We start from the raw sequence: 20322 nt of genomic DNA, 5'->3' as shown, positions 1-20322 counted from the left end.
GTCAACGGTGGACCATTCACTTATTGCCATCGCAGCTCCTCGCGGTGTGACGATATTATTGTTATTTGTGCGAACTCGTCCACCAATATAATTGTTTTATTGGTTTTCTTCGATTTTTCATTCGTATTCATCCCGTTTGCACATTTTCTGAGTGCATTCAAAATGATGATCGCACAGGTAAGTCATATTTATTTTACTCTGTAATATCAGGTGTATGTGTTGACTATTGCAAAATTTTTGCATTTGCCGTTTGCTATCTAATAACCCAACGACAATCTATTGCACTCGATTGCATTTTGTCTGCAGGTATCATCGATGCGATCTTTTGCGATTTCTACATTTTCTCTTTTGTCTCCTTTGAGCTTGTCCTCCAATTCGCCGTTGTGCAATGAATACTTTAATTAATTGATTTATTGTATCATTCATTTTGCAGTGTCTTCTGGTAGCCGGAATCGTGGCAGTAACGGTATCTATGCCAGTCACTCAGGAAGAGTACGCCAGGTACATAGCTCAGCAACAGACTGAAAAGGGCCAACCGATCCGCAGACCTGTACTACTGCAGGTGGTCCCGGCCGGCGGCGCAGCTTACCAACAACCGGCAGCAGCGTCACCTCGACCAGCTTACCAACAGCCAGCTTCTTACCAGCCACAGCCCGCTGCTTACCAGCCCCAACCAGTGGCATACCAACCCCAACCCGCTGCGTACCAACCACAGCCCGCCGCGTACTCGTCACCCCAGACCTACCAGCAACAAGAAGAGTACCAACAACCCGAACAACCATACCAGCCATCTGCCCGACCACAAGCACCACGCCCAAAAGCCCCATCCAAGCCTAAATATCAGAACAGGCCAGAAAAACCAGAGGACGAGGAAAACGACAATAACGTAAGTGGCTTTATTTTCCGATATAATAATATTTATTAATACATAAATGTATGTATTACATTAGTAGTAATATGATAGTATAATATAAAAATAATAACTAAAAGCGACATCTCATTAATATAATAAAGTAAACGATATGAATATGGGAATGTAAAAATATTTTTACACATAATTTATATATATTCAATATATTTATATAATAATACATACCATCACTTTAATATAATTTTAAACTACAATCGTCAATCACACAATATAATATTATTGAGTATATTAAATTTAATATACTCAATCAAATAATCTTACAAAAAAGAACATTTTTCAACTATTTTTATTTTCAATCAGTTAAATTAGTTATAGTTCGAACAATTGTTTTTATTAGATGTCTTAGAAATTCTAATATAACTGTCTAAACACTCATATAAACGTATTAAAAATAAATATAAATTATTTATTATTTATTTTTATTTGTTTAATTTTATAAATAATATTTAAAAACTGAAATTATTATTTGTTTAGTAAATATATTGTTATGTTAATTGCATGACATTGTAACGACGGTATCTTTCAGTGATAAAAATTTGAAAATTTTTTTTTCATATTCCTGTGTAGTGTGTATCATATATGCTTCTAATAGGTTGTAGGCAATAAGGATATTAAAATAATGATTATTGTTTTACTATACCATACAATTATTATTTTTATATAATAAATAAAATATTAATGTAGCCGGACAAAAATATATAATAAAAAAATAATATATAATACTACTCGTATATACACTTTCGCGTAGTATTGTAAACATAATAATTGTAGAATATACTCGTATATGAATAATTTAAACTTTTTTACCAGTCATATAAGTCTAAGAAAGTTATGTCGATGTGATTTTTTTAAATTGAATCACCATAATCATATTGATTATTCAATCGACTATTCTATGGTCACTTATATAACTTTCTTTCGTTATTATGCAGGATAAAATATATTATAATATTATATTATATCGCACAGGAAAGCAAAATACTGTTTATAATACATTTCTCGAATGTGTAACTCGCGGGGGCGACTGGGTCGAAAAACTTGATCCAGTTACGATGCAACATAAATAAAAAACAAATAAATAAATAACGTATCGCTATTAGAAAGTAGTTATAGGATATCATAATATTGCAGCGGACTTATTATATAGATTACTAAAAGTGTTACGAAATATTTTCTAGGGTTTATAATAACTCCGATGTGTATTATTGTCGATATAGCTATAGGTGCATGTGAAAATATATACAAAGATATATTGGAATAATAAAATTTAAATTATTACCGGACATGTGCACGGGAGTACAGTTGTCACGACTTAACCCGACCGTATCGGTTGCGTAACATCAAAGCTAAGCAGTGGCTCTGGATCTAGACGATCATTAAATCCGTACCATGCGTGCAGAAAATGAGAAGACGTTCACTTTTGTTTCACAACAGACAAATTGTAACAACCAATGTGTAGGCAATGAAGAAACTTTAGAAACGCTTACGTGTATAATTGTGACCCAACAGATAATGTTACTACTATTATCGGCATGAGCTGATAGTAATTTAAAATTTTCCTTAGTCCGTTAATTCAAAGACTTTAAATAATGGTTAGTAATAAACCAATAACTGCTGCGTTCATATTATTATATTAAGTTAAACAAAATAGAAATAGCAATTACTATTAATATAATCATTAGATAAATAAAAATAATTAATCAGTATTCATGGCATATTATTTTAATCGTAAAACATTTTTGAAATATTAAAACTTATATACTTTTAATTTTTAAATGAAATTTAAAAACATGTTATAAAGATTATGGGCTTTTAGATAATAGGATTTTTACTTACACGATGAACTAGTAAAATATATTTAAGCAAAAGAAAATTAGATTATACAATGAAATGATTACCAATCACTTATTAGACTTCAGTATGTACAAAAATTATCTTTAGTTTTATTTTAAGGACATCATAGACCAAGTTCAAAATTCATCTATGTACGTCGTCATTCGCCACATTGATATTATTGGACTAAATTATTTAATCTATAATTATAATATTATGTTTATCGATTTATTGTATTATTTCTTATTATAGTACTTATTTTATTAATGATACTAATATTTTTATACGTATAACATTTATATATACATAAACACAATTAGTATAAGCTAAAAATAATAATATGTTTCAATTTCACTTTTTAAAATTATTATGAATAATTATGCATTATTTATTTTATCTTTTTATAATAGCCTAATGCTCAATACCAGTTTTCGTTCGACATCAGTGACGACGAGTCAACAAACTACCACAACCGCAAAGAGCAGAGAGATGGTGAAAAGATTTCTGGAAGTTACAGCGTCGTAGATTCAGATGGATTTATCCGTACAGTCACATATACTGCCGATCCTGAAGAGGTATGTTTGATAGAAAAAAAACGTATTTATTACCTATATGTCCTACATATATTTCAGTTTATTGAAAATTCAACATAATTATATTCAAATGAGCTTAATTTAAATAATGATTATCTATAAGAAATTAGCGTTCGGTTTTTAATGAATACCGTCTTTCAAAACGTAATTGCAGTGATATAATACGAGCCCATAGTCCATTTATTAAATATTCATGTTTTATTAATGATTTAAAAATGCTTACTTTAATTTTGTTGTTAAAATTGTCAATGTTAAGCGCTTATCCCTTTTATCGTATCGATTTCATTCGTATTTATTAAATATTCAGCAGCATTTTGCTTAACACAACAAATAATTAATTAAATGACGTAAATATATCATAATACGTAGAACTAATTTTGATTTGTCGATAAAAAGAAAGTAACAACAATTGTTTTTATAAATTTAAAGTTATTTTAAGAAATAGGACTTTCTGTAAACGCTCATTTATATACATATTAATTGAGTTTTTAAGTTTAAAATGTAATATATCGTATATCAGCTAGTCATTAAAATGTTTTAATTAAAACACAAAATGTTTCGTAAAAAAAATTAAATAAACAGTATCGATTACAATCATTATACATCATATACCTATTATACAATAATGCAATTGTGTAATGAGCACCATCAATTGTCAAGGAAACATACGCACTATACAACACGTACCTGTACCTATATATTATATATGATATCAATCACGCCGGTAGTATAATTTATTCAATTAATAAATATAGGGATTCAAAGCTGAAGTGAGCCGAGAACCGACCAACATCCAAGTTAAGATTCCCACTCCAGCACCACAAACAGCGTCGCCAGCACCTCAATACAGATTGCCCGAGAGGAAGCCACAGCAGCCGCAATACATATCAGTCCAGGTGTGTAATATAAAAATAATTTCAAACACACGCGATTAGGGAACGAATTCAGTGGCGTAACTCGATCATTCGTGAACGGGTGCGATTAAAATAGTTCAATACATTTTTTTTTTTTGTACAGACACCCTTTACGCCACACATCAAACGACTTCTTGAATTATTATTTTTTTTTTCAACAATAATATTCGATTTTTATTTTATACAATTATCTAATGTTTCACAGCTTTATAAATACGTGTAATTATAAATGAACAATAACATAAGGTGATAAGATCCTCGTAGGAGTGATTCACACCCTCTCGTCAAACGCGCCACTGCGTACAATAACAATATTCAATTAATAAAAAAAAAAAAAAAAATATATAACAAACCTCAGAATAAAAACGATGCCTATAACTATAGAATATTATAATGATAAATGATCGTATGAACGATAATAACAATACTGTAGGTAATACGTATGTCATATATATATATATAACAATCAACGGTTATCAGCCGAGACACGAACCGGTGTCCAATAATAATAATAATAATAATTAATAATATAAACGTTGACGATTTTTTTTTTTTTTTTGATTTCCCGCACAGGCTAGCGAACCCGAGTCCGCGGCGCAACCGGCCGACCCGATCTCCGGTTACTACCGCAGTCCGCCGCAACAGGTCAAGCAGGCGCCGGCCGCGCACCGTTTCGCCGCGCCCAGGCCACAGGCCGGCCACAAGGCCAGCGCGCTGGGCTACGCAACGGCGCCGACCAACTCTCCGCCAATCATCTACCAGGCGTACGACCAGTAAAACTAGTGCACGATAATAACAACACGTATTATCGTGCGTGGCAGTGGACGGACGGTGGCGCGGTCGTCGTAGTCGTCGTCGTCGTCGTCGTCGTCGTCCCTGCCACTGCAACTCAGACCCGGAACACACGCGCCTCCGCGTCCCAACCGCAGTCGGCCATCAATCCGTCCTGGTCTGCACTCATGTCCAGGCCGTACACGTAGTCGGAATGGTTTTGGTGGCTCTGCCGCGGTTCCGACGACACACCGTAATCCCATATCCTATAAATATATACGTCATTATAATAATAATAATTGATATAATATTATATAGATAATACGCGCACCACATTATATTTTTTATAATGATATTATTATTATTATTATTATTATTAGTGTTATAGTATTAATTAATTGTATAATAATAATATTGTACTGTATCGTGGCTGCGTTCACATTTCATTATTTTTGTTTCATAAATTTACAATATATTAGATAATATTATTATAATTATTATTATTGTCTTAAAAAAATAAAATATATTTTTGTGTACTTTGTCGTGCAATCATATGACGCCGAAACCAACGTGGACCAGTGGTGAGGCGAACACTGCACTCGCTTAACGGCGTCCTGGCAACCCTGTAATCGGTGAAAACAAAAAAAAAACAAACATTTTCAAAATTCTGTTGTTTATAAGTGACAAATTCGCGATATTTTCGCGACTTATATCATCATGTGTGTGCGTGCGTGTGTATGTGTACCGACCTCGAGCTGAAATATCGGCGTTAACAATTTCCGTATGTCCCATATTCTAATCAATCCTTCGGCTCCGCCGGTGGCCAATACGAAAGGATAAAACTGGTTCCACGAACAGCTCAATATCTCTGCTTGATGTGCATTTATCTTGACGCTCGGCCGCAGCGGTGATGAACAGTCCCAGATGTCCAACATCCCGTCGCCTTTAAAATATATTCGCAATTTTACCAAATTAACAGATTTCATAATCTTATACATATGATTTTCCGCCAAAGTGACATACGTCGATTAACGCTATGACTATTTTCCGTCCAAATTTTTATTTTGATTTCAGCCAAAAAAAGTTAATTTATTATTTTAGATATTTTTTTTAAAACTCTTGAATCTAAATTAACCAAATTGTAATGATTACGATGTACTTGCTTCACCTCATCTCACTTCATTAATCTCTACACATCATACAAAACATATTATATATATTTTTTTTTTAGCGTCGAAATACATTAATAAATTAGAAAATTAGAAGTAGAAAAATTCAACATATTGTTAATTAAAAATTTCACTCTACGAAAGTATGACTTTTTTCATAATGCCTCCACCGCGTAATGGAATGTTGAGAAGTATACGCTTGGATAAATTCAAAATGTTTATAATTTACTAATGAGAAATATCCACGGTAACTCGTTATATCGTTATTACTTCAATATTTTCAGACATTATACAAAAAAATACTATTAACACAGTTAAGTAATTAATTAAAAAATCAATAAGTAACTTTTCGCTAACGTTGACCGATTAAATAGCATTCGTCAGCGTTCATGGTAACACCGTTCTTACACCGTTTATGACCACGGCATATTAATCATAACTTTTTTTTATTCTTTTTTTAAAGTTTATAAAGTTTTCCTGACTAATAATCATAATAATAATTTTTTTTCTTTGGTGGGAGGATTGAAAATACTTAGTATTTGGCGAAAAACGGACATGGAGTTAACGGACGAGGGTCATTTTGTAGGTGGAAAATGAAAACATTCATTTGTATGCATATATATAGGCACATCGAAGTAGCATATTATTTTATTCTACCTGAAACCGACGCAAAACACGAAGACAAGAATGGAGACCATTTGGCTTCGTAAACCAGTCTGTCGTGTCCCTTGTACGTCGTGAGTGAACAATACTTGTTAGGATCCCACTGTAAAAAAAACGTATAAATGTATAATTAAAATATTAAAAAGATAAGAAACAACGCCATCGTTGTACCGGAAACGATTAGGTATGTTATGCATTTTATTTTATTCACGTACAAGTTTTACTGAACAGTCCCATGACGCGGACAACAAAAAATCGTCTATGGAGTTTTGACACCAGTCTACACCGCACACTTCTTTCTTATGTTCATTAAACGTTCTTACAGGTTTCTGTCGGATAACCGATACGATATTAGCATTGCGTTATGTAACACTTAAAATTATTATCGTTGATTATATTATGTTCATGATAAATTATATGTTACTTGTGGATATTTATAATTCCACATCTGCACGGTTCCATCTCCGCTGCCCGTCACCAGTAAACTGTAGACTGATCTGCTCCACACCACATCGAATAATCCATCGTCCCAATGCATTTCATACTTTTTGCTTATCATACATCTGTCATCATCATACTTCACCAAAAACAATGTTCCGCCGCCTTTAAACCCGTAATATTGTGACGTGGCTATGGCTAGGAGGTTTGATCGATTCGGTGAAAATTTTACCGAATACCCATGTCGGTTTTCAGTTTTAAAAGTAGTCATCGGAAACTTAAATCTGAAAAAATTATAATATTTTCTTAAATATGAACAATCAGTATTAATTAAATACTATAAATTAAACTAGATACGATTTTTGTTGTTTTATTTGAATTTAACTAAATTACACTATACATTATTCAATATAGTTTCAATTAATTTGTATAATGTACTTAAATATTAAATTTAATTTAAAGATTATAAGAATCACATGATTGCGTTCAAATTAACTAAAAGCTTATGATAAGATGAATAGGTAATTAATACTCTAAAATAGCTCTACCAGCACTGCAGCAGTAAATAATCAAATATTTGTAATAATTGTAATATTAATATAATATAATATAATTAATAGGCAATAGTCTATCTCTATAATCATTAGTGAATAAAAACAACAGTAAAATAAAATATCTATCCCATAGCGTAGCCATAGTTATGTATGAAATATAACATTGAATTGAATAGTAAAATCGGTTAAAAACCCAACTAGCTTAAACTTCTTTATAATTAATGAAATTATGCTAAAAACAATAAATAAAAAAAAACATTATTTTGTTATTCGTTTTTTCTATGTATACCTTTGTATATTTATAATCAATTTCAAAATTCAATTTAAGCCTATCGAAAATAAGTTAATGACATTTTATATTTCATTTACAATTTTAATATGTGGGCTTTTAGTAAGCTTTAAAGTAAGACAAAGGTGCGGTTTGTACATTTTATATTATATTATTTATACTGCTGTTTGTGATGGAATTATTAACACATAAGTCATGCATCGTAGATTACATAGTTTAAATAATTGAATTACTATTTAAAGTTATTTCGTAGGTAATGTCTAACTGTAAACATACATTTTATATTTACTATTTATACTTCATACACAAAAGTTACAAGCGAAGTATAAATATACAAATTATTTAAAACACAAGCCATGTACTTGTATTGTGAGAGAAGCCACCAATTGGCGACACTTGGAGGTACTTTGGCACGCCAGGCAATTATTTTTGCAAAGGTCACAACACGTAGATACCATTCCCTTTTAAATATCTGATGGGGCTTTCCCGGTAGAATTAATGTAAATAAGTAGGTAATATAATGATGGATATTCATTATAAATTATAATTTGTAGTTATCGAGTTAAATATATATGAACATCGAACACGCAATAATTATGGTTAAAAATAAATTGAATTAGCAATATATTATTATAACAAACATTTAAATACATACAGTTTTAATTATGGCAAAATTTATACTTAGATCAAAGAAAATCGGTCTTATAATAATATATTTTTTTATAAAATTCTTTTTTGTAAGTACATTTTTTTGGTGGTGTGCTCAAAAAAATTCATGTGATCCTATCAATTAAACATATTTTAAGAGGGGCCATTTATATTTTCAATTAATACTTTTTTTGAAATTGAAATTGAGATAAAAAAAACATTGAACAAGTCTATTGCGGATCATATATAGGTACTGGTTTAAAGGTTTAATATTCATCAGAGGTACTTTCAATGTATTCTTTTTCAATCAAATTTAGATTATTTTCAAGCTATAGAGTGCTGTTAATAATCTCTTTGAATTTGTAATAATTTAATAATGAAATAATTGCTAATTGATTTATAACGCATAATAATAACTAAAACACAAAAAGGCTTGTACCGAGATGAGCTAAGAAAAATACAATTAAAATAATGATTTCTTGTTTTCTCGGTAGTCTGTACCGTATTGGAGCTGTTATCACTTATAATCTTAGGCCTAAGTTTAGTTTGTTAAATACGTTGGTATACGTTTTGGTACCTTGGTACCTAATGCATTTATAAAAACTGATCTATGGCTTCGTAAACTTAAGTATGATTTTATTTAGAATAATTTATTATTATTGATTATCAAATTAATTATTACAAAATCAATATGTATAGTATATTACTTAAATGTTTTCTTAAAAATATGTATTAAAAGTAATGAAAAATATTTAAATAATTTTATACTTATTTTATCGGCTTGTTTCAATAAAACAAAACAAATACTCAATTACTGGAATTTATCTTATCATTCTTATCCTTAGTTCAAAAAACTTATGTAGGCTATAAATTATAATAAATACTTAATATACCAATATTTTGAAAATTATGATCTACAAAAATCAGGTCAACAGTTTTATGTAAAGTAGTTTAAAAGGGCTTCTTGAATAGGATAAGAAATCGATGGTTTTTAGAAAAACTTTACGTGTTTGGAATTTTAACGAAGACATTTTTTGCAGTGACAAAATATCAAAGAACTTCCGGGTCTTCATTTAATCCAATTACCTTATGACGATATAAATGTAAAAAAGAAACCCTACGAGGGAGCTTGAGTAACATCGATCAACTGTTTAGTCCAACATTAGACGGGTCACATTCAACCGTGCCCTCGACTCAAGTGTTTTGTATTTTTATTTCATCATAAATTATGATACCTTTATTATTTCTTTATTTTATAGCAACGCTAAAAGTTTTTAAAAAAACTACGCCAAATGGTAATACAATGTCAACAAAATGTAATAAATTAATTTTTATTCGAACACTTAATTATTATTTTTAGGAAAAGTCACAATATACGTCAGTAAACGAGATTTCATTGATCACTTAGACAGTGTTGATCCAATTGATGGTGTTATCGTAGTCGAAAATGACTATTTACAAGGACGAAAAGTTTTTGGAATGGTAATGAATATTACGATTTCATAAGTATTATTGTAATCTACATAATACTTTTTTAGGTTTCCACGACTTATAGATACGGTCGAGATGAAGATGAAGTAATGGGTGTAAAATTTAGTAAAGAAATGGTTTTGGCGTGTAATCAAGTTGTTCCGCCGATAAAAGAACTCACAGAATTAACTCCTATTCAAAAAAAATTGGTGAAAAAATTTGGTAGCTCTAATGCATTTCCATTCTTGTTCAACTTCCCCCCAAATTCCCCATCTTCGGTGACCTTACAGCCAGGTGATGATGATAGTGGAAAACCACTTGGAGTTGAATATAGTATCCGAACTTATGTATCAGACAGAGAAGACGACAGAGGAAATCAAAGATCATCTATCGTGCTAGCTATTAAAAAGGTATGTATTTTTCAAAAGTAATCAATTTAACATATAAATGTGTAAATACTCAGTTACAATACGCTCCATCAACAAGAGGTCAAAGACTACCAAGTTCATTAATAAGCAAAGGATTCACGTTTTCTCACGGAAAAATTAGTTTGGAAGTCACATTGGACAGGGAAATATATTATCATGGAGAAAAAGTAATTGCCACGCTTGTTATAAGTAACAGCTCGAGGAAGTCCGTCAAAAATATTAAGGTAAGACAAATATATCTCAATATGATTACGGTAAATAGTTATTAATTTATTATCAGTTATCATAAAAGTAATTAATCATAATTTATTATAATAATTTTTTTTAATTTTACAAAAAAATAATAATATTAAATACGCGTATTATTATTATACCTAGGTATATGTTGTTCAACATACCGAAATTACAATGGTCAACGCGCAGTTTTCTAAGTTTGTCGCTAGTTTGGAAACCCGAGAAGGCTGTCCCATAACACCGGGAGCTGCTTTTACTAAACAATTCTATTTAGTCCCACTGGCGTCCAGCAATAAAGACAGAAGAGGCATTGCATTAGACGGGCATCTTAAGGTACAAACTATTTTCAACACGTTGGCGTACATTGAATTAAATGCATACAATATACACTACAGGAGGACGATGTTAATTTGGCATCGTCTACATTGATATCGGAAGGTAAAGGTCCTAGTGACCAAACTGGTATTGTCATTTCATATTCAGTCAGAGTAAAGTTGAACTGTGGTACTCTGGGAGGCGAACTTGTAACCGACGTACCATTCAAACTGATGCACCCAAATCCAAGTAAATAACTTGTTAAACATTTTTTTTTTTTTGTATGAATTTATTAAACAAAAAAAAATAATTTTAAACTTCAGCATCCGAAGACTGGACTGCGCCTAAGCAACCACAAAAAGGAGTATTGAAAAAGACCAAGAGCTCAGACAGAATGAAATATCAAAAGAGCTTTGGTGATGACGACGAGGACAATATTGTGTTTGAAGATTTTGCAAGACTTAGGTTGGCTGACGAATAAATAAAAACCATTTGAAAATTGTAAAATGTCTAAAAATTGTTTTGAATTGTGTTTTCTTCGCTTAACTCGCATTGGTAGGAAAACCGCGATATGTTTTAACTCAAAATTATTATTATTATTATTGCAAGATTATAATAAATCAGTTCATTGCCGTCTTCTATACAATTTATGATACGTACTCGATATTTAAACTACATTCCGATACGTCTTATTATAACCTGAAATACAGGATTCGATTCCCAGCCGAATATCCCTCATAACAATGACGCCCAACAATTTTAGGGAGAATATGTCATCGGCAATAACCATTACGACGATCCTGAACCGGAATATTCAGTACTGGTTCGTGGTTCGATTTCCGTTTTTCACACCTTTGACCCCTCATAACTAATATTCACATACATTTCCTGTTTGACCGATACCCCACACAAAGGATTCAATATCGCATGCATGTAAGTTTGGTATTATAGATGTTTTTAATTCAGACTATAGAATAGGTACTCAATATTATTTCCGATTTAAAAAAAATACTCGTCAAACATGTTTATGTAACTTATACACTACGAATTAATAACTGCTATTGACGGGTAACATAATAAAATCAAAGTAAATATCGCTACCACATATAATAAAAAATCGTACTTATTTGCCAAAAAATAATATATTAGTTTGTATTAGTATAATGTTATTTAAACAAGTGACGTATTTTTTAAATCTCATAGTCTATATTTAATTTATATTAATATTTATAATGTACATACAAATATATAAAACAACATTAATATATACTTATTACTTATGCAAAATATTAAAATAAATAAAATATTAGTAAAAAAATATATTAATCTAGGTAGAGCTATAACTATAAGTATATTAAAATATACAAGATATCCACTAACAAAGATTAATCACAAATCATTAATAAAATATTATGTTTTATACTAATTATTTAAATACATACATCAACTAAACAAACTTTTAAATATTATTTATATACCTAAATATCTTGAATAGATTTAATTATTTTAATCAATATTTTAAATAATTTAAATTACTAATACAGTATAAAATACACATAATCATGCATCTTAAAAAAAATAAAATTTTAACAAAGAAATGTAAGTGCATTTTAATACCTAATAATACTAGTATTAATTAATAATTATTATAATTAATACATTTAAAATACAGACCCGATCAATCTTTAAACATTTAATTATTTATATAAAAATGTATAACTTTTTTTTTTATTAAATAAACTATAAAAATATGACTAAAATTAGTTTGAAAAATAATATTAAAATCATGTATGGAGATGATACTTTTAAAATTTAATATTGTTATAATTAAAAATATAATTTATAAATTTATACCTAGGTATCTAAGTTAATTAATACATTTATATTCTTATTGTTCATAGATTTAATTAGGAGGTATTTAATATTTATCTATAACCAATGAAAAATCTATACTACTGTATAAAAAATATTTATTTTAAAACAATGTAGTCATAGGCCCATAACTAATGCTAATAATAATAATTATTAATATTATTATTATTTACTATGGTAGTTATGATATTTCCTACAAGGCGTAATTTTAATAAATCCTTCGCGTATTGTTTAGGTACAGATTACACATAAGTCCTTTAAAATATTTGAACAACTTTAATATTAATATATCAATGTGTTAAAACTTAAAAGTGGGTTGTTTGTTGTTAATAATCATATGTATAACCATCTTGTAAATATAAAAAAAATAAATGATACAATAACATTTTAAATACTGATTAATCCTAAGATTTGCCAATAATAATAATTCCTATTATAATGCCTAAATTTAAGTACATTTTATATATCCTATAGTTATTTACCTACCAAGATAAATATTTGACATTCGGATAGTTATTATCAATTCGTCTAAAGAATAAAGACCTACCGCGGTAGAACTAAAAGTATTAAAATAATTTACTAATAGGTTATACCTACCATAATATTATATATTTTATATATGTATTTCAGTATACAAATTATAAGTTAATCCATTTAAGTGTCTACACTCAAATATATATATATATATATATTAAATATTTTATTTACATAGTTTAATGTCATTATAAAATACTTAAATGTATTTATAATTAAGATAAACGAAATAGAAAAGAAGTACCGTTTCAAAATATCGGTTGACTATTCCACTTATCAAAATATCGAAAACGTACAACTACTAATTATCTAAAAATACTCATTTGGAATTTTATTTTTTTATTTATTAAAGTACTCTAAAAAAATGTTCGCTTTAAAATATAAAATTAAAAATATATGCCGTTATTCAAAAAAAGTATAAGTTTAATAAATAATAACGTTAAACATTATTTAAAATATAATTTTTCTCTAAAAATGTACTTTCTGGTATATTATAATATTTTACATATATTATATGCTATATATTTAAAAAAATAAAAATCTTATTAAAACATTCCTAATGAGTGATAGGTAATTAAATTAAATTAAATATTTTTTTGTTATAACATTGTTAAAATAAATTTAAGACTAATTATTTCCTTGGTAAAAACCACAATAATTCTTACTTACTTCAAAAAAGAACTCCAAGTGTACTCCTAGGCCTGTTGTTGAAAACTGTTGATTTCTTTAAAGGTGTGGTCTCAAAAGTACTGTAAAATACATCCCTACCTAAAAAGGGTTAGCGTAGTGTTGACCCAATGACCAAAGGATGCCGGCTTTTCAGTTAGGGTTGGGCTCCCTCCAATATATCTGCGCCCCGTAATTTTAAATTTATGCTTGTGGGCATTTTTATAATTATGATTTACTGTTGCGCAAACCCATCAATCACCGAAAAAAAACGGTCGGTGATTTTAGTGTTTATACAGCCGGACATATCTTTCTTTCACTATTATATTTTTTTTTAACCATCGTGTGATAAGACCATTTTTATTGAGAATAATTCTCACAGAACACATAACACATATTATATAGGTAGACATATAGTATGTGAAGTGGTAATAATTTCTTTAAAATTATACATCTAAAATGATCAAATACCTCTAAGCCATTGTAAATACTTTTATTCTAAATTGATAAATCTTAAAGTAAACAAATATAGCCTATATGATAATATATTAAGATTAGATAATTAATTTACAGAGCGATATTAATAACTTATAACTTAACTTACTTACTTATATTAATAACTTAATAGTCTTATGGTCTGAAAATAATTGCCTCGCATTAAATATTGAAAAATTCAAATTCATGCGTTACACCTTAACAAAAAAACCAGATTAATTTTAATTACTCTATTATTCAGGAATAACACTCGAACCTGTATATACTCGTACAATTAAAATAAAATTATATATTTTAAAAATCTTGATAGGCTAATGTTCAACTCCAAATTGATTTTTTCAAATCACACCGAAAGATTAAAAATAAAGCGATACGTAATCTTGGATTTATCAAAAGGACATATCGACCGTTTAATGACCCAACAGCACTGAAAGCACTTTACTGTTCGATTGTCCACTCTAATCTCGAGTACTATCCTCTAATTTGGATCGATAATACAGAAAAACAGAACAAATCTATCGAGTCAGTTCAAAACAATTTTTTACGGTTTATTGCTTTCAAATTTAATATTCCTAGACCGATCCATATAGGTCACATCAAAATGTTCTTAATTTTTCTAAGTTACCCTCAACCCTTAATGATAGGCGTTCACTTTTACTATCCAAATTCTTATGCAACTTAATATTGGGTTCTAATGATTACTCCGAACTCCTTGCCCTAATCAAATTCAAAATAAATTCATTTAATACCCGAGATCCAAAACCATTTTACCAAACTCATTCCAGTAGAAACTATATCCTGAACAGCCCTGCCAACTTTTTAATGAACACGGCTAATAAATTTGTTTTCAACTATAATTAGCAGTCCTTAAGCTCTATTTAAATTGTTAAATCAAGATCAAAATTTTTTTTTAGTACCTACTAAATATGTTATAAATTATTTTGTTATTGCACTACCCATTACCATATTGTAATAGGCCATATTGTTCGTATATTTAAAAAAAATAAAAAATAAAAATATATACATAACTTAAAAAAAAATATTTTCAGTATAATATATTAATTCATTTGATAATAACTAATTATTAATATAGTTATCTTTAGTTCAAAATGTCCTACTTAAGATATTACAATATATACAAATATGGTTTTTACTTTTATTTTTCAAATCACTTTTCAATAATTTCCAACATGTCTGTAAAATAAAGGGACATGAATAATTTATTGACCGTCTATTAATATTGTTTTTTTCTAGTTAAAGTAAGTTAATATTAAAAAAAATGACAATATAATATATAGATTGTAACTAACTAACTTTATTATTTGTGTGGAACACAATCATATTTACTTCTTATATAAAGAGGACTATAAAAATAAGAATAACAAAAGATAGGAGACTTAGAAGAGGCTCAAAGGCATAATAAAGAATGATAATGAACAAGAAAGTTATTATCGGGTAAAATATTTCACAGAAAAGTAATATACAAGAATATAATTCACAGAAATTATAAATACAGGCAATAATAAATATGACAATACAGCGTACATGCAATAATTCTACCAAATCTTTCCTCGATTGGCTTGATTTACATAAATTTAGCACTTCATAAAATTTTCAAGTCTTCTCCGACCCACCACAACCATCTCCCCCCAAAAAACAACAACTTAACTAATATTTTTTTTTTTAAATTTACTAGTATTTCGTACAAATAATATCAAAAATATTCGTTAGGTAATACTTGAAAATTATTTAAAAATTGGATTCTATTTTTTGGTTAAATATATTGTAATGTCTTATGCGTTATGAGTTTTAACCAACCACCAACCCGGCTCATCTCAGAAATAAAAATATTTTATAACCTATAGGCTATATTCGGTGTAAATCAATACGATTAACACATTTTTTATGTTTCGCCGTTCTAAAAATGACATATTTGATTATTATTAACAGTTATTTATTATAATATGTTTAATACTTGTATGTATTGTTGTTTTAATATCACATTGGCACATTGCCCGTGGCCACATGGGTTGAATTTTTGATAAAGGCAACTAAAATATTAAATTTATTGATAGGGTGATATGTGGTTACTAAATTTTGTTTTCCTGCTTAAAAGTTACCTCTTATTAAAAAAAAATTATAATCTTTCCATCTATGTGACATCTACGTTGTTGTTAATTGCCGCGTCTGATTTCAGTTTTTCGCATTGTTTATGACACCGACACCCTATCAATAATCTGCCTACTTCGCTCTTGGCGACTAAATGTTTTATTTTTGTCAATCTCATACGTTAAATACATGTATTTTATTGTAATAACACCAGCTGAAATACTACCTATATATATAAACCTTATACTGCGTTATATCTATTACTACTTTTTATATAAATACGTAACACAGTTGCGCGTGTTCGCGGTTTTAGAAAATAAGGTGTAAACAAAAATCACGACGATAATATTATAGTATGTTGACGGTGTACATACAATATTATTATATTATTATTATTATTATTATTATCCGATAGCCACATATCGTCGTCGTGCTGCAGTGTGCAGTGTCTGATAACACTCGATTAGGTACCGCACGTCCTGCAAGTCGGAATCGGACACCCCATGGACGGACACACACACACACACGCCAACCCTTTTCTATTCTAATTATGCAAAGTCGAAATAAAGCGCAAAAAGGGGAGCCGCCGCAAGTATAATGGTGTTACGGTTCCGGTGCCGGCCGTTGTTTGGTGATTTATTACAGTGGCCGTAAACATTGAGGCTTCACGCGTTTCTCTGCATACACGGAAACCGGTTTCCGGTGTTTTACGCGACTATCGGCCGGTGCCGTCCGCGGAAGGAAACGCTGCTCACCGTGTTTTGTCGTTGAACCAGTACCGTGTGCAGTGTGCACGCAACAATGTAATAGTACCCTCCTCGCGGACTCGCGTGTGACCAACGGTCGCGCAAAACAAGGGCCGTAAGTGCATTGTAATCTACGAGGGAATTACCTAAGCTAGCGTAAACATTGAAAGGATTTACAAAACGTTTTTTTTTCTCCTTTCTTCTCCTGTTGCATTCCTATACTCTCTGTCTGTTCTGCGTATAGATATACGACGGTCTTACTGCGACCGCGGCGGGAATAATAATAATAATAATAATAATAATAATAATGATAATAATAGTCGCGTTCGAAAATATAGCGACCGGCCGGATCAAGGACTTTATTCGGGGATTAAAATGAAACGAAAAGAAATATTACGGGTACGTGATGTTTTACGGCCGCGCTGGATATGCTTCGAAAAATCAACACGTGTTCGCATCACAATGGTATACCGGGTAGTGGTGGCGTCGAGAGCATGATCGTCACCGCGGAATCCGTTCCATTAGATTTTCCAAAACGAAAACAATTTCACCGTATAGTGTTGTTGATTTTAAATTTCTAGCGATATATTATTGTAATGCGATGCAGGTAAACATCGTGACGATGCTGGAATTGTTTTCCGTAGAGATGTGGTTGTAACGTATACCTAAATGAATTGTCGCTCTATTGGTGTTCAAAGTAAAACAAATTTGATTACTAATTTTGTCGTAATTATAATACCGTACATACGTAAAGAGATAATTTATCAAGCATATTACTCGTATAGTACAGACTTCATACGTAATGATCTAATCAATTCTAATGCATGACAAAATATGTTTGTTTAAGTTTAATAACAGCAACAGTAAATATTAAATAATATAATATTTTATATATTGTTGAATAAAATCTATGTATATTGTATTTATTTATATATAATACAGTTAACAATATATAGTATTATATAGTTTCAGTAATTATTTTAATTTAAAAAATATTTGTAACTACTAACTACTAAGTATATAATTTAATTTATCATTTTAGTCATTAGCTTATATATAGTTCATTACACTTAAAAAAACACTATATATTTATACTTCTATTTTGTATTAAATAAAATTTCAGAATATTGGGAAAGTAACGATAATAATCGTTTATAATAATTACAAAATATTCTCGATTTCTTGACGTATCAATATTGTCTTATTATTATCGAAAACCAAAAAGATTGCTCTTTATAATGAGGAGAATTCCTCAAAGTGAAACTTATATTTTCTTAAATGAAATATAAAGTAAATAGTTTCTAGTAATAAGTCATATGTAAGTTATAAGCAAGAATAACAGTTGATTTCCATCATTAATAATTATTATTGTGGAATTAAAAATGATTTTATTTTGTCAATTATAGTATATGTTATACATTATGCGATATAATAATTGATATTAGTAAAAATAATTTGATTGGTATCAATTATTAATACAGTTTTTATTTGAAAATTATTCGTACATATATATATATTTTTGTTATAGCATTATTAGAGTAAGTTGACATATTATAATAATGCATACTGCATAGTGTTGATATTTTATGGCCTAATTAAAGACCGGAGCCTTAATTAATGATCGTGTTACCGGCAATGGTCAACATGAAGGGGATTATTATATCACCCTACTTCGTTCCCATCAAAACCAGTTCTGGACACTGAGTATCTTTCTCCCTCGTCGAGTATTTAATTAAGAGTGCTAAACTGGTTAATTGTCTTTTGTTCGCTATGTATAGGCATATACCGATGTTTGTTTAGCGGCTAAGGGAATAAGGGATAGATATCTATCCAACCCCAACTATGTTTATGTTAATTAGCTTATAGCCTTTACTGTATATGTATGAAACTTGATCTCATTGCAACAATATAAGATGAATAGGTACAATAATAGGTATACTTCTTTTCCTTATTATAAATTGTAAGATATTACAGTGTTCAAGTGTGACTGTGAAACAAAATAATCAATGTTATAAAAAATAAAATTTCACTGCTGTTGGACTTATAATAATATAATTTATTGCTCTGAAATATTTCAAAACACTTAAAAATCAATTCAAAGAATAATTGTGGAGTAAAAAATGTATTTTACATACAAAATGTGACCCCATCTTATATATTAAATTCGCCGTCAAATATTCCATAATATTAGCTAGTTATGTGGATAATATTGATTTTTTTTAATAAGTACATCATAACCAAAGTTAAAAATTCAAGTCTTAAATACTATCAAAAATATATTAGGGTAGTTAGAGTAAATTTATATTTTAATAAAAGAAAAAATATAAATAGTAAAAATTGTTGCACTTTTGTATTTTTTAATTTATTTAAATTTTAAATTGTATAAATCATTGTATAAAGTTATGAATATTTTCAATTTTTTATTATAAAACATTAATAAAAACAATATATAATTAAAATGTATTTCCGTGAATAAAGATTCACGGTAGAAAAATTAAATTAAATTATTTAAGATAATTTTACATTATAGAAACAAAAATATTATTTTTGTTTAAATCATGTTGTAGGATGCTATTTAATAATATATAAATTTGTGTCTATTTGGGTGTTATTTTAATTATATGTTTAATTAACATATTTTATTAATATT

General features: G+C 29.2%; 3 protein-coding genes across 3 annotated transcripts; 2 read left to right on the top strand and 1 right to left on the bottom strand.

The window, feature by feature from the left end:
* LOC113560685 (cuticle protein 19.8) lies at positions 1–5408 on the top strand. The gene is made up of 5 exons (XM_026966714.1): positions 1–177; positions 434–886; positions 3175–3339; positions 4113–4253; positions 4845–5408. The coding sequence occupies exons 1-5, from the start codon at positions 163–165 to the stop codon at positions 5046–5048; spliced, it is 978 nt and encodes a 325-aa protein (XP_026822515.1). The 5' UTR covers positions 1–162; the 3' UTR covers positions 5049–5408.
* Positions 5161–14463, bottom strand: LOC113560671 (peroxisomal targeting signal 2 receptor). Its single transcript, XM_026966693.1, has 7 exons — positions 14326–14463; positions 7299–7596; positions 7090–7203; positions 6869–6977; positions 5792–5985; positions 5580–5665; positions 5161–5308 (listed from the first exon to the last, which is right to left on the bottom strand). Exons 2-7 carry the CDS (start codon positions 7581–7583, stop codon positions 5161–5163), a joined length of 936 nt encoding a protein of 311 aa, XP_026822494.1. The 5' UTR covers positions 7584–7596; positions 14326–14463.
* On the top strand, positions 9950–11896 carry LOC113560684 (arrestin homolog). The gene is made up of 7 exons (XM_026966713.1): positions 9950–10098; positions 10164–10285; positions 10342–10683; positions 10737–10925; positions 11080–11268; positions 11331–11499; positions 11574–11896. Exons 1-7 carry the CDS (start codon positions 10032–10034, stop codon positions 11729–11731), a joined length of 1236 nt encoding a protein of 411 aa, XP_026822514.1. The 5' UTR covers positions 9950–10031; the 3' UTR covers positions 11732–11896.
* Positions 14464–20322: the final 5859 nt, after the last annotated feature.

Source organism: Rhopalosiphum maidis, chromosome 1, assembly GCF_003676215.2.
Source record: "Rhopalosiphum maidis isolate BTI-1 chromosome 1, ASM367621v3, whole genome shotgun sequence".
Taxonomy (NCBI): domain Eukaryota; kingdom Metazoa; phylum Arthropoda; class Insecta; order Hemiptera; family Aphididae; genus Rhopalosiphum; species Rhopalosiphum maidis.
This window is presented reverse-complemented; position numbering and strand designations above follow the sequence as displayed.

What these genes read in the sequence shown, in the direction of transcription:
- LOC113560685 (XM_026966714.1), top strand. An exon ending in ATACTGCCGATCCTGAAGAG is followed by an intron (nt 3,340 to 4,112) that starts GTATGTTTGATA and finishes TAATAAATATAG; the next exon opens with GGATTCAAAGCTGAAGTGAG. An exon ending in CGCAATACATATCAGTCCAG is followed by an intron (nt 4,254 to 4,844) that starts GTGTGTAATATA and finishes TTTCCCGCACAG; the next exon opens with GCTAGCGAACCCGAGTCCGC.
- LOC113560671 (XM_026966693.1), bottom strand. Translation starts at nt 7,583, where the DNA reads ATGACTACTTTTAAAACTGAAAACCGACATGGGTATTCGGTAAAATTT. An exon ending in GTGTTTTGCGTCGGTTTCAG is followed by an intron (nt 5,986 to 6,868) that starts GTAGAATAAAAT and finishes TATATTTTAAAG; the next exon opens with GCGACGGGATGTTGGACATC. An exon ending in TCATATGATTGCACGACAAA is followed by an intron (nt 5,309 to 5,579) that starts GTACACAAAAAT and finishes ATATATTTATAG; the next exon opens with GATATGGGATTACGGTGTGT.
- LOC113560684 (XM_026966713.1), top strand. Translation starts at nt 10,032, where the DNA reads ATGATACCTTTATTATTTCTTTATTTTATAGCAACGCTAAAAGTTTTT. An exon ending in GACGAAAAGTTTTTGGAATG is followed by an intron (nt 10,286 to 10,341) that starts GTAATGAATATT and finishes ATACTTTTTTAG; the next exon opens with GTTTCCACGACTTATAGATA. An exon ending in ACTGATGCACCCAAATCCAA is followed by an intron (nt 11,500 to 11,573) that starts GTAAATAACTTG and finishes TTTAAACTTCAG; the next exon opens with CATCCGAAGACTGGACTGCG.